Genomic DNA, 14,021 nt, shown 5'->3' with positions numbered 1-14,021 from the left:
TTAACAGTTAAAGTTAAATTCGATGTTATATATTATTGTAATGTAAATCATTATTGTTAGTCATTATAGTGAAATTATTAATATACCAAATGTCGATGCTGAAAAATATTAAGACACTGCAGGAGGCTATTTCTAACATCCACAGGAACCGCCTCCCAGAGACGTGGAAATGAGTAAAAGGCAGAAATTTTGAGTGATGCTGTATAAAAGTAAATATTCAGTATAACAGACCAGTTTATGGTTTGTTATACCAGAAGCATTAATTCATCTAAACCAGATGTTGGGGCCTGGGCTTCTTAATTTGCGAACTTTGGATGGGCTTCTTTTTGAGGTGGGCGACTTTTTCGAGATGGGCTTCTTTTCAAGACTACTTTTGCAAAGTAAAGGGGTGGGGGGTTTCTTTTTAAAATGAATGCTATAAATTTTGTGAATTTTTTTACAATTAAACAATAAATAAGGTCAGTGTAACATCAATCTGTATTATGAAGTGTATTTATCTGGCATTAAATCACCTAAACTAATGTATAAATTTAATTTATAGCCTATGCTATTTTTTATAGAAGCCCATGGGCTCATTTTGAGATGGGCTTCTGTTCAGGCTAATTTTGCAAACAAAAGAGGGGGGGCTTCAATTTGATATGGGCTTCAATTTGATAAGGGCTTCATCTCAAGGTTTTTATGGTATTTTCATTTAAAAAAATCATGAATTAGTTTGCATTTCAGTTTTGTATCAGATGACTTCAAAAAAGATTTTGTAGAAATAATATATAGTACAGTAGTACCCCCTCTATAGAGTTAGAATATGTAAATAAAACGTTCCACTTTTAAACTTAATAATATGCTGAATATTTAAATAATCTGTTAATATAGTACAGATGATGGAAGTTAATTGGGATTATGTTATATAAATTTAAGGATTTAGGATTGATTTTAAACATAAACTTAGTTAAACAAATATGAATAAAATTCAAAACAAACAATTTGATTGTAATTATGAATAAATCATAAACTTGTTGATGAATATGTCATTATTTTACAATAGTTATGAATAATTTATTAATTTGTTTATGAATATATTATTGTTTTGATTGCAATATGAATAATTCATTAATTTTTGTTTGTGAAAAATTGAATAATTTATTAATTTGTTTATGAATAATTAATTATTTTGACTAGCTATGAATAATTAATTCATATGTTAATGAATAATTCATTGTTATCACTGTAGTTATAATTGATTCATTGGTTCAGTTATGAATAATTCATTAGTTTGAATGCTGTTTATTTCATCACAGTATTTGCTTGTCATATCCTATTATTCATATTTTCCAGTTTTGTAAGTTTAAAGCAAGAATTTTTTTTTTGTACATAAAATCAGTTAAACAAAGCAGTTAGTGAATAATAATCACTTGAGGCCTTGTCATGGGACAAAGGAAGTGTTGTACCAGTGTGTGACTGAGCATGTTCAGTGCAGGCCTACATTTTGATTGGCTTATCTTTTGGTGTATTAGATTTAGGCTGCACATGCCTAGTAAATTGGTTTCTTGTGTATTAGATACACGTCTCCACTTTTGGGACCAGAGTTATCATGATCTTTGGCAGCTTTGATCTTTAATTAATTAGAAAATTTATTCTTATAAAATTATAAGATAAGACATTCATTTGGGGACTGCAGACCGGTGGTCTTTAATTAGAGAGTGACCTGTTCGAGTATTTCTATCATGCTTCTTAGTATTATTTAACAATTATAATAGTGTAGAACTTAGGAAACAAGAATATTTTTAATAAAAGGTGAAGCCATATTAGTCTATATCATGAAATACAAATTAAATGAATACAGCTAGCACTTTCTTTAGACTAACAAAAATTTATTGCACACAAGCTTTCACTAGCTTGAGCTAATCTTCATCAGTTGAATGAAAGTAAAAAACACAGGATCAAACTTGTTTACTCAAATTATGCAAATGAGCAATATAAACAAAATGTAAACAGAATGGCTAGCAAGAATAGACTAGGAATAAACAAAGCGTCATGGCTTATAGGTTTCATTAAATAGTAAAAAGTTGCAAGTACCATTGCAAAGTAGAAAAAATATAGTATGATAATATAGACTGATAAAGTAGTATTAAAAAAATCATTTGACAGAAAACGATGTAATAAAAGCATAAGAATAGTTTTAGTATATTTTCGCTTGTTTTATTGTTGCTTTTTAATATTATTGAAAGTTAGCTAGCAATAAACAATCATCAATGAAATTGCATAGTGACACATACTCTCTGTATGACTACAAGTGCTTGCTATATAATGTCTGTAAATCCTATTTATGTTATTCAATACCTGGCAAGGAGAATAACTAGTACTGTTTAGTATGGTACAGTTGAATATATTTTTGTATTTATAATTTATAATTTTAGCACAATATACAGTAATGCAGTTATCAAGCACTTTAAAAATTAATTGCGCATTATGGTAGAGTTAAACGTCCTTTTTTAGAATATTTTGTCTAAGTATAGGAATTCTATTAATGTCATTGACTGTACAATAAGAGTTGTATGCCCAATTGTTATTAATAGTATCTCTTGTTTAATTATAGAAATTCTATTTTTACATCAATGGATATTAAGTAACTCCCTACTAGGCATGCCTGTGAATCGCTACTCAATGCAATTAGTTATTCCGCTGTGGTATCTAAATATGGATTGGCTTACTAATTATAACTTCATTTGCTTTTTTCTAATTGCGATCCTTCATTAGGTCATCCTGTTTCAGGGAATATGCGGCTTTGCGCCGTTAAGAGATTGATTTTCCCTACTCTACCACCTAGGAGGCGTGTGTCTGGAAAATCAAGGATTTTAACAGTTTTACTTTATAAGTGTTTTTATGCATAGTGCCAGGGATTGTCTCTACAATTCCTTTTTTCTCATTTCATTTATCCTTATTACTGTTAGGCCTACGTTATTTTTACAGCTCAAACCATTTTCCACAAACTACAAAAGGAAATACCTGTTAGTTTTGCTGTTGTTTGTATTAGACCATTATTTTGCTTTAACTTAAAATTGTTTAATCTCCACTTTTTTGACCAGGTGGTTTCTATGATCTTTGTAACATTGATCTCTAATTAGAATAATAAAGATAAAAAGACATTTGAAATTGGTCTTTGATTAAAGGTAGTCTTTAGTTGGAGGGGTAATTAATTTACAGGGAAACCTTTAATTCTAAGTTATTATGAATTTGTTATAATATAAATTTAGCATTGCTATGGTGGAGATTACATACATTTTGAGCCCATATAATTGTTAAGAAATAGGTGCCTCTTCATCAACAATCGAAAAAAACAAATGTCAAATTCTATCATGTACATTAGTGCAATGTTCGCTGATGCGTAATGACGATGGTTTAATTTATTTATAACAATGCTGTACTTTGTAATATATTGTATACATTTCTGATATTTACTCCCTTGCATCTCTGTTCTAAACACTTCATACTTACTACGGTATACATTGTTGTTATACACTGCTTTTCTACACACTCATTTGTTACAAAATTCAGTATACTATACATCAATCATATTTCAGCTGCACATTTAAATTTCCATACAAACAAAATAAATTTTTATTGAGATTAAATCTGAATCTTCATTCAAGTGAATTTCCTATTTCTAATATTTCACTGTTAACAATTTTCCTCGAAACCTGCATGTGTTTTTCAAATTTTTGATCTAAGTAAGTAGGAATCGTTCCAAATTCTGTTTGAACTGTGATTACATGCCAAGTGTAGTTCGAGCCTTTTAGCACTTGTCGATAATCTCTCCCTTCTCAAATAGCAGCAGACAACAGTATTGAAACGTGTCTTCTGTTGTGAGTTTTGTCGTTCAATGTATGCTGATTCCTGTTGTGTATAATATATATACTCAGTGCATGAAAAAATGGAGATTTCATCACTTTCACAAAATAATTAAACCTGAAATATAAAAATACCATTAAAAAAATCAAAGCAATAAAGACGTTTTACCAATAACTATAAAATACCTCAAAGCATAAAATAAAAATCTGCACAAAAATGACCCCCCCCCCAAATAAAAAATTTTCAAAAGGATAAAATACCATTAACAAAATATAATAAACACCAAAACAACAACAAAATTACAGCAATTAAATTGATGATTAATATAGAAGAGCAACACACAAATATCATACGAATATCCAAATATAAATCAAAAGTTGCACAGACTGAAATGTCTCATCCAAAAGATGGTGCACTACTGTAACTTGTATTTCCTGAGAGTAGTTTTAGGAATTGAACTGGATACCTAGAAAATTCAATGGTTTAGTGCGCGCACAGTGGCTACCACCAGTTTAGCCAAGTAAGTTAATCTCCTCTCTTCATTCTGTGCCCTAGTTTGTACCTTCTTACTTCTGACCATTCAAGTTAATTACAGAAATGTCCACTGATTAATCTCAGATAAGATAGTGTTATACATACTCTGAGTATTGAAATGCACGCCATCGTGTCGAGATTCAATATTTCGACATTAATTATGTCATCATCAGGAATGATGACAATTAATGTTGAAATATTGAATCCCGACACGATGGCATGCATTTCAAGTTGATTATTTTCTTTAAGAGATAATTATGCCAAGTCTTGAAGGGATTTAAGTACATGCTAAGCTAATGAAGGCTTATTGTTGCTAATCCACCAGTGCTGAATATGTCGATTAGTGCACTTAACTCTCCTTCTTTGAAAAATCTGATATCTTGCATTCGTTCGAGGAGGTTATTGTTTTTACCTGTGTTTTTATGTTGTTGTCGTTGTTGTCTCAAAAATACTGGCACCCCTTTAGTCAAACCCCAAAAAATCCATGCTCAAGAAGTATATAGTAATCACCTCAAATCTCCTTATTTTACGCCCTCCACTTACGTGCACCTTTCCAATCTCAACCCACCCCTATTTTAAGAGTTCTAGGTATGCCACTGCCAGTGGGTGAGTGGAGTAGACAGGATTATACCCCCTCTCCCTTGGTAATAATACAATCATACTGTAATTTAATACTTTTTATGCTGAAGAAAATTTGCCCTGCAGGGAGGCTATGCTTTTACTGCATAGCGTAAAAGGAGTAATTCTAGTTTTGTTTATTTCATCATTGTAATAAGACACGTTAGACAAACGAATGGTGAAATGTACAAATAGCAGCTACTGTAGCAAAAATCACAGGAGTTGAATTTGCAAAAAATTAAACCAATGTTGTATAACCTTAACGCTCCAAAACTGCGGGCAGCACATGCATTTCTATACGACTCGAGTCGAGTGGCTGAGCACCGCTATCTACAGCATTAACACTGGCGCTGGTCAAAGTTGGCATTGCCCATGATTCAGTTGGTTCTTCTCGGACAAGGACTTCAAATGGAGGCCTAGTGTACCCATCTGGCTCGTGTGCACTTTAAAGAACCCATTGCATTGGGTTTACCCCAATGCTATGGTTTTTTTTCACCCCCTGTCATTGTGGAATGATGTGAACGTGTAGCTACTATAAGCGTCTCTTCACGACCGCTAGGTAGTCATGGACCACGCCCATATGCAATTCAGCAAAATGACGCTGCAAGTTATGGATTATTCTCCTACCTTTACCCATAATAACTCAATAAATCTACTTTTGAATGCCAAAATTTTAACTTTAAATAATCATGCCACCTTAAGTTCTGTTTCAATTGTTTACATTCAAGAAATCTGTTTTGTCAACAAAACTGTAATTTATTCGACCTCATTTTAAGAAAAGGAAAAAATATCTCAAATTTGTGGGCATATTTAATCAGTTGTATCCAGAGTGATTAATTCTCAAAAGAGGAGTAATATGTAAACTTTTGCGTGTGTTCCGTTGTTTATAGTTCGCATTCCAACATTTAATTTAGATGTTGATAGAAATTTTAAATGCAGTTCGATATATTGTACAGCTTCTGAGCATTGATTTGATTTGATGTTCCTGATTTTGATTTACAAATTTTTTTAAATATTAGGCCTATACCTATTATCAAGTATATATCAATCATTATTAATGTTAGGATTTCTATTTGTAAACATGTCTAATTGTCAGAAATAGCAATTAACTGCTAATTTAATTAGTTGTTTTTTTCTCATTTTAGTAGTTGCTAAACTTTATTTTTAACTTGTTTTGATTATTAAAGTACTGTAAAACCTTGAATAGAAGATTAAATTTCAGACTTAATTTCGAGAAGAAGCCTATACAAAAGAACCCCCATCTTTAATTTGAAAAATTAATTTTCAAGAGAAGCCCATATTTTTTTTAAAAAGAAGCCCATCTTGAAAAGAAGCCGATGAAAAAGGTCCTTAACAAATATTTCCAGGGCTTCTGTTCAAGATTTTACCAAGCAGTTAGTAAAATCATTAGTTTAGGAGCATGAATATTAATGTTACAGAAATAAAGAAAATGCGATAAATATTTAGCCCATAATAATTCCTCTGTGCCTGTAAAAGTGTAAACTTCTAACGTGCCTCCGGTTTGCGGTGGTGATGTAACACCATACTTCGCTTTGGGTGCTGGTTTGTTGCTTTCTTTTTTTTTTCTTTCATCTTGCCTATTGTCAAGTGAGAGAACTTGTTTATTTGCTCTCATCCATCTATTAATATTATTACTGTATTATGTCTGCTTACAAGTAGAGTAAATTCTTCTTGCTAAGCCACAGGATCATGGGCGGGAGCTTATCCCCAGTGTCAAAGTAGGTATAGCGGATAAGATTGTGATGCCCCCTCTGGGTTGGATGCTGATCCACTGCAGGTTACTCCCAGCAATTTGCTGGTACTCATTGATACAGCTGGGTAGACAGAAGCAATGTAGATAAAGTGCCTTGCTCAAGGACGCAAGCTAATTGCAGGGCGATTGAAACGCCGACCTCGAGGTTGGGACACCAAACCATTTCCACTGAGCCAAACCTCCTCCACCCGCTCACACATTAAAATCTGTAAAATATAATATACTTATCCATCATTTTATTCACAACAATTTTCTCTTTTTCTTTTTCAGTCCCTTGATGATGTACCTGATGATTTGAAAAAATTGTACAAGACAGTATGGGAAATATCCCAGAGAACCATTCTCAAAATGGCAGCCGACCGAGGCGCATACATTGATCAGAGCCAGTCATTAAATGTACACATCGCCGAACCCAACTATGGAAAGATGAGCAGCATGCATTTCTACGCATGGAAATCGGTAAATTTCAGTATTTTCTTTTTTTGTAATCTGTTATAAATTTGGTTAATTTACATAGCGCCTATTCCTTTAGGTTACGATGCACTGTGTTTTCCCTAGTCGTTGGGTCCACAAGTGCTGCTGTCATATTGGCGCAGTAACAGACAACCCACCAGGTACCCATCTCTACACCTGGGTGGATTGAGCAATGCAGATGAAGTGCCATTGCTCAAGGACCCAAGCCGTTTGCACAGCGAGGGATTGAAACCCCAACCTCGAGGTTGGGAAACCAAACCTTTCGCGCTGCACAAAACCACTTCCATATATAGGCACATCATGACTATATATAGGCACATCATGACCATATATAGGCACATCATGACCATATATAGGCACATCATGACTATATATGCACATCATGACTATATATGGGCACATCTTGACTATATATGGGCACATCATGACTATATATGGGCACATCATGACTAAAGGGTTTTTGTTTGTATCCACGGTTAGTCAGATTTGCTAGTGTCCATGATCGATTTTGTCTGAGGGCGTATGCAATAGGATGTGGTTAATGCAGACCGAAATTGTTCTGTGCAACTTTAAATAAATCGCAGAAGCTAAGCATTGTCAACGATCATTTGTTTTTGTCTGATGGCCGGGGAAACAAAGTGTTTTGTTTACTAGCGGCGTCATCGTGTTTGAATAGAGGAACAGCATCGCACCTCTGATGGGTCAGGTCTTTTTCCGCCTCGGGTGCAGCCCTTGAGTGCATCAAAAACATGTTGCTAAGAGCCAGTCCCTTCCAACATGGGCCGAGTTAACTGTTTATCTAAAACGCTTGTAATCAAATTTCCTGCATAATTTTCCAGGGGCCGTGTTTTTATCCCCTTCGGTTCCAAAATATGTTGTTGATCGAAAATGTGAAGCGTAGCTGAAAGGAAATCTAATATTGTCATGAGGTCAATAGAAGGTAGACAGCGATTTGCTGTCTTTAATATTTATTGTTCTGATTGAGTTTAGCAGGTAACTAATTGCCTGTTGATAATTATTACTGTATCTACATTTTGCTAAATGTTATTATATGCATAAACAAATAAAATAAATGTTTTGATCATTGCTAAGTAATAGACAGTGATAATAATAATAAACATAATAACAACTGTAAGTCTAGTAATATAAATACGGTTGAAAATAATATGAGGAAAATGGATGATGATAACTGTAATATAAAAACAACCCAAATAATACTTATAATGTTAATAAAAGTTATAATAACCATAAACAAAATGCTACCGAATAAATTGACATTTATTCATTAAGTCAATAAAATAATAAAGAATTTCATTTTTTAAAATAAAAAAATAACATCTTTAAAAGCGTCTTCACTTTAGTTTTGATGTGCATTACAATGGGTGTCCCGTAGATGTACACGCATTCACTTACCCAGCATGCAATTACGTGCAAAACAAACGCTTCCTCTATAACCAAGTTAATGATTAATAAATTCAATTTTCCACATTGACAGAAACACTTGTTATTCCTAATTTTATGCTTTAAAAACAACTGTTTGCTATAAAAGCTATTTATAGCTGCATTATTTTTTTTTTAAATTTTAATACACAAATTTGTGAATTTTAATTAAGTGCAACGCCAAAATGTATTGAACATTATTGAGAAAAAAAAATCAGTAATAGTGTGCTAAACACACCATAAGCATAACATTGAATAAAAGCTTAGTGTAGTCATTGATTTTCCTTTACCCCTCTCCATCACATTGGATGAAAAAAAAACATAAAATTAAATAGTAGAATTGGAAAAATATAAAAATGTAATAACAAAGTGTTGAGGTAATGGACATGCCTTTTCCATTACCTAATCTTACTACCCATGCACTAATTAATTCTCACATGACATGATCTTGGACACAGGAAAATATCCACAACCCTTTTGCCTATTGTTTTTTAATATTGCTCTTTCATTTACATCTTTAATTGTAATTTAATTTTAATTTTTATATTAATTTTTTTATTTAATTTTGAATTAATTCTTTATGTAAATTTTGAATTGAGAGGTTGTTATTTATTTTACTGTAATTTAATTAGTTTAATACGCTCTTTTGTTTTGTTTTACTATGTGTGTTGAGGGTCCCTAATGATCAGCTTCGGCTGGATGGACCACCCTCATTAAAGATTGTTGAAATAAAATAAATAAATAAAATAAAACACAGAAGAATAAAAGTAAGATGCACCTTAATTCATTTTGTACTAAAAAGTTGATTTTTTTTTTTTTTTTGGCAAATATAATTTTTGCTTGAAAAGTAATTGTCATAGAGACACCACTGTGATCCAGGAAATGGTGATCAATAGTTGTAAACTGTGAACCAATTAGATTTATTTGATATTTTTCCCTCTCCCCTTTTGATCGTCCCTCGGGGACTGATACAGCAAACAGCCAGGAATAAACAATTACAGGTCTAACACTGTCAATTTATAGACATTTATGCCTACAAATAGCTGGCGTTGAACAGTAATAGTCAAGTCTGCAGTTTGGTATGTCAGCTTGTTATTGAAGATTCTTAGACTGTCAAGTTACAGGAAATCGGCTTGATTAAAACATCCAAAACAAATCTGAATCAAACTCGAAAACATTTAACCACTGTCTTCATTCCATACCCATGCTATTTTCATCCCAACTTAAGCTAAATTTATTCACATGTGAAATTTAACCGCTCTGTAAACTGTTGTTTTTTCGCAGCAAATTGTTTCAACAAGCCAAGGTCGCTGTGCGGCACACGTATCTTGTCAGGGAATCCATGAAAATTTGTTTTGGAAAAACAAACCACTGTTTAACAACATACCAGAATCAAACCCGCAAACACATATCCACCGTCTCATTTCCATACCCACGCTAATTTCATCTTAATTTTCAGGCTAAATTTATTCATATGTGAAATTTAACCGGTCTGTTAACTGTTGTTTTTTTTTATCGCAGCAAATTGGTTTCACAAGCCGCGTCGCTGTGCGCCACGCGTATCTTGTCAGGAGTCCATGAAAATTGGTTTTGGAAAAACAAACCACTGTTTACCAACCGAGGCGGAAAAATGATTAACTCCGTTTTTGCTTTTGTGGAATTCTAAGAAATAGATCTTGGTGTTGTTTCTTTTTTGAAAATGAAAGAAATGAAATGGCTATCGGCAGTATGGTTTATCGTCTTAAGGCTTCTATGAAGAGATTCCTTGTTGTTCGAAGCAAAAAATCCTATACCTAGTAGTACCGGTAGATTATTATTAATCATCGGGAAATTTAGCAGAATAACATGTGTATTACAAACATCCTTTTTACAGCTGATGTTTTCTAAGTTTTCCTCGCCTTCAGCCATCGCATGTTTTTCTTGATAATTCTGCCATTGAAAAGAATAACAAGCAGCTGTTATCTAGCAATTTGGCTAATATTTTGTTCAACCTCAAATTAATTTTAATAAATTTACTTCATAAGTTAAATTTATAAGTTTTGTTTGGCTTTACCATATTCTATTTTTTGAAACATAATTTAAAAAAAAAATACTATTGGTTTTTTTTTTTAAATCAGAAAACCTCAAATTAATAATTTAAACATTTATTAGTCATTAAAAATATTTAAACAACAGAATTTAAAAAATTAGTTTTGTAGTCTTGCAGGGTCATGCAGAAAGTATGCAGTAGGATTAACCTAATATTAATGCTGTTAAATTTGTGAGAACATAGGAAATAATAGCTTCAGGTCTTATTTTGACCTTATGTTTTAACAAGAATAATACTTTACTGTTTCCTAAATCATTATATCTTAATTACTTTAATACATTAAAAAAAAAAATTAAAAAATTAAAAAATTAAAATTAAATTTAAATTTAGTTAAACCAAACAATAGAAACTTAATATACTGTAAACCATCTTTTGTTCTTACTTGCGTGTGTAAGCCAAATGTAGAACAAAAAACATATTTTGGTTAAAATAGAAACAAAGATAATTGTATTTATGTCAAATAAAATATTAATATATTACATTGTTTTGTAAAATACAAAAAAAATGTTTTATGTGTATCATAAATGATCTTTATTATACCTTTTCTATTATTTTACAAACAATATTTCAAAGGGGTTTTTTTTTTCTGTAAGCTGTAAATATTTCAATTAATTTGAAAACCGCCCTTATTTTACATAACCTTTTGTCATATCTTACATCTATCAAATTTTGTTTATATACAGCACAGCTCAAGCCCAGGGCAGTAGTCCAAGTCCTGGAATACTGCCCTGGAATTGAGCTCTAAAAAAATGATTAATGTGAATTTAACATGATGTCAAGCAAAATGTTCATCGATATTACTGTATATATTTGTACTTTTTTTGTAAAAGAAAATGCTATATACTCTAGGCAATTAGTAATAGTAATAATGATATTTTGAAGGTTTTCCTATATAATTTTAGTTTAAAATAATAAATCCATTTTTATTTTGGTAGGGGTTGAAAACTGGAATGTACTACCTACGCACTAGACCCGCTGCTGATCCTATTAAATTCACGCTCAACAAGGAATCGCTCGCTAACAAAACCGTAGAGAAAAGCAAAGCAGATAACATGGCTGCTATGGCCTGCTCGCTACAGAACCGTGAAGACTGCCTGATGTGTGGCTCATAAACAGAGAAAATTATCATACACAAGAGTGATGGATGGGTGGGAAACCTGTCGCATTCTTATTTTGCAGCTTTGTCCTTCTCTGTCGTGTGTAAACACCTTCTGCATTTATTGAATTAGTTGAATTAAACTCAGTGTGTTTGCGATTGAGCTCAACAGGTTGAAAATTCATTGTTGTTTTTATGTTGACCTGTTTAGTAGGTCATCATCAAAACAAGGATGTTTTGTTTACCTCGTCATTGGCAAACTACTGATTTCCTGTAGCGCTCTCTATTTGTGAAATGTTCTACCTCATCGGTCTCTATTTAGATTTTAACCTGCCCATTCTTCTATATGATTGCATCATTGGTGTAGACTTGTAAAAAAGCTATGTAACCAAAATGAAAGATGTTCTCTGAAAGATATCAATATAACATTACTACATAAATTACATGGTTTACTGTATGTCATCCTTACATGGTATTATGTCATCTGTACATGGTATTACATCATCCTTATAAAGATTCTGCATATCAACATTCACAATATTTATATTTATTTATTTATTTTATGTATTTTTTTTTAATTATTAAAAAAGGCTTCAGAGTAAAAAAAGTACTGTATGACCATAATTGTTATTACAATAACAAAAATAACTTTTACAACTACCCTGCCTATTTATTGTTAGACATACTTTGTTTTTGGTCAAAAAAGTGTAAATGATAAAAATGCAATTTAGATTGCGCATGAATATTCATACTAATCAAAACAGTAAACACAGTGGATAACAGTATACAACAAAAAATAGTTAAAATACAAAAATTAAACATTCCTAGGTTTATGCTAATTGATTAGAATAGTTCTAAATGTCAGTAAGTATAACCATAGCTCTTATCTTGCACAAATTTGGTTTTATATAGTTATACTGTACATAGTTCTAGGGTATACCCAACCATAGATATAACCTACACTCCTCCCCAACTAACCTTTTTGGTAATTGGGACACCAAAAGCCCACCCACTTGTAAATTTAGAGGATTATAACAAAAATTTGGCACTGTTCTGCATAATAATTCTGAAAGTATAATGAACTTAGAATGTTATATTCCATTAAAAATTTAGCAGCAAAATTGAAATGTTAACTTCTAACCCTGCTGCTGTGGTGGGCTCTAAAGGCCAGAGAGAGACCTAATAACTTGCTGTAGATAGGCCTACAGGCTCGCTTGTACAGTATTTCTGATCTTGTACAATTCTACCCTCCAGTCACCTTGCATCCCTAAGTACAATACAAGGCTTCATTGTGTTATATTAATTATGTAATTTTTATATAAATACATAGTCACATTATGTTATATTATTGTTATATAATTAATCATGTTATGTTATATTATTGTTATATAATTATCCTATGATATATTAATTATGATATAATCAACTTCCCAAAAGAAGCCAAATGTGTTGCGGTTGTAGTTGTAATGAGTGAAACTTAAAAAATTTAGTGGACTAAAGTAACAAAAAAAAAATTTAAAATAAAATACAATATTTAAATTGATTACTTTCTAGACCTACTGTATATTTAAATATGAATGCGAAATTGCTTCCTAAGAATTTTGTTTCTAAAATCAATTCAAGTTTTTTTTTTTTCAATAAAAAGACTAAGTCACCAAATACTGGTTTGTTTTTAAATTTTTGTTTCATTGTAAGTTAAATTTATTAAATTGATTGTTTTTGCTGATTCTACCCCTGGCTGTATATTTTAATAATAACGTAGCACATGTACTGTACAGTATTTTTTGACATATTTTACTCAGAAATAATGTTATTCATTACTTGTTGCTTGTATAGTGCTTTTTCCTTGCAGTTTTGAAGTGCTGTTTACCCCTAACTGACATCGATAAGTTGAAAATTCTCCCTCTCCCCCCTCAAGCAAATCTTGCATACAGAATAAAACCTTTGTTTGAGCCCGTAGGTAAATGGTAGGGAACACGACTGAGTGGTGACGGATGGGTGACCCCCCCTGAGAGTTCTTACATTTTGGTTTTTTTTTTCTTCCCCACTAGTTTAGTTTTGTTATCAAATATATAATAATAAGAACAAAAATAAACTTCAAAAATTAATTTAAAAATGTAGAAAAGTCTGCTCTCTGCCAATGGAAATAA

The 14,021-nt window shown here is 31.9% G+C and overlaps 1 protein-coding gene across 1 annotated transcript in view; it reads left to right on the top strand.

Moving 5' to 3' along the window:
• Window positions 1-13,532, top strand: part of LOC117123953 (ribonucleoside-diphosphate reductase large subunit-like) — a 33,275-nt gene extending 19,743 nt beyond the window's left edge. The window contains exons 16-17 of the mRNA XM_033270055.1: window positions 7,043-7,231; window positions 11,711-13,532. Of these exons, the coding sequence (XP_033125946.1) occupies window positions 7,043-7,231; window positions 11,711-11,887 (366 nt within the window). The 3' untranslated portion in view covers window positions 11,888-13,532. The remainder of the gene's footprint in view (window positions 1-7,042; window positions 7,232-11,710) is intronic.
• The last annotated feature ends 489 nt before the right edge of the window (window positions 13,533-14,021 follow it).

The sequence above is a fragment of the Anneissia japonica genome, unplaced genomic scaffold (assembly GCF_011630105.1).
Source record: "Anneissia japonica isolate Jap-2015-1 unplaced genomic scaffold, ASM1163010v1 scaffold169_len739621_cov184, whole genome shotgun sequence".
NCBI classification, from domain to species: domain Eukaryota; kingdom Metazoa; phylum Echinodermata; class Crinoidea; order Comatulida; family Comatulidae; genus Anneissia; species Anneissia japonica.
The sequence above is the reverse complement of the archived record's forward strand: the minus strand, read 5'-3'. Positions and strand labels throughout refer to the sequence as shown.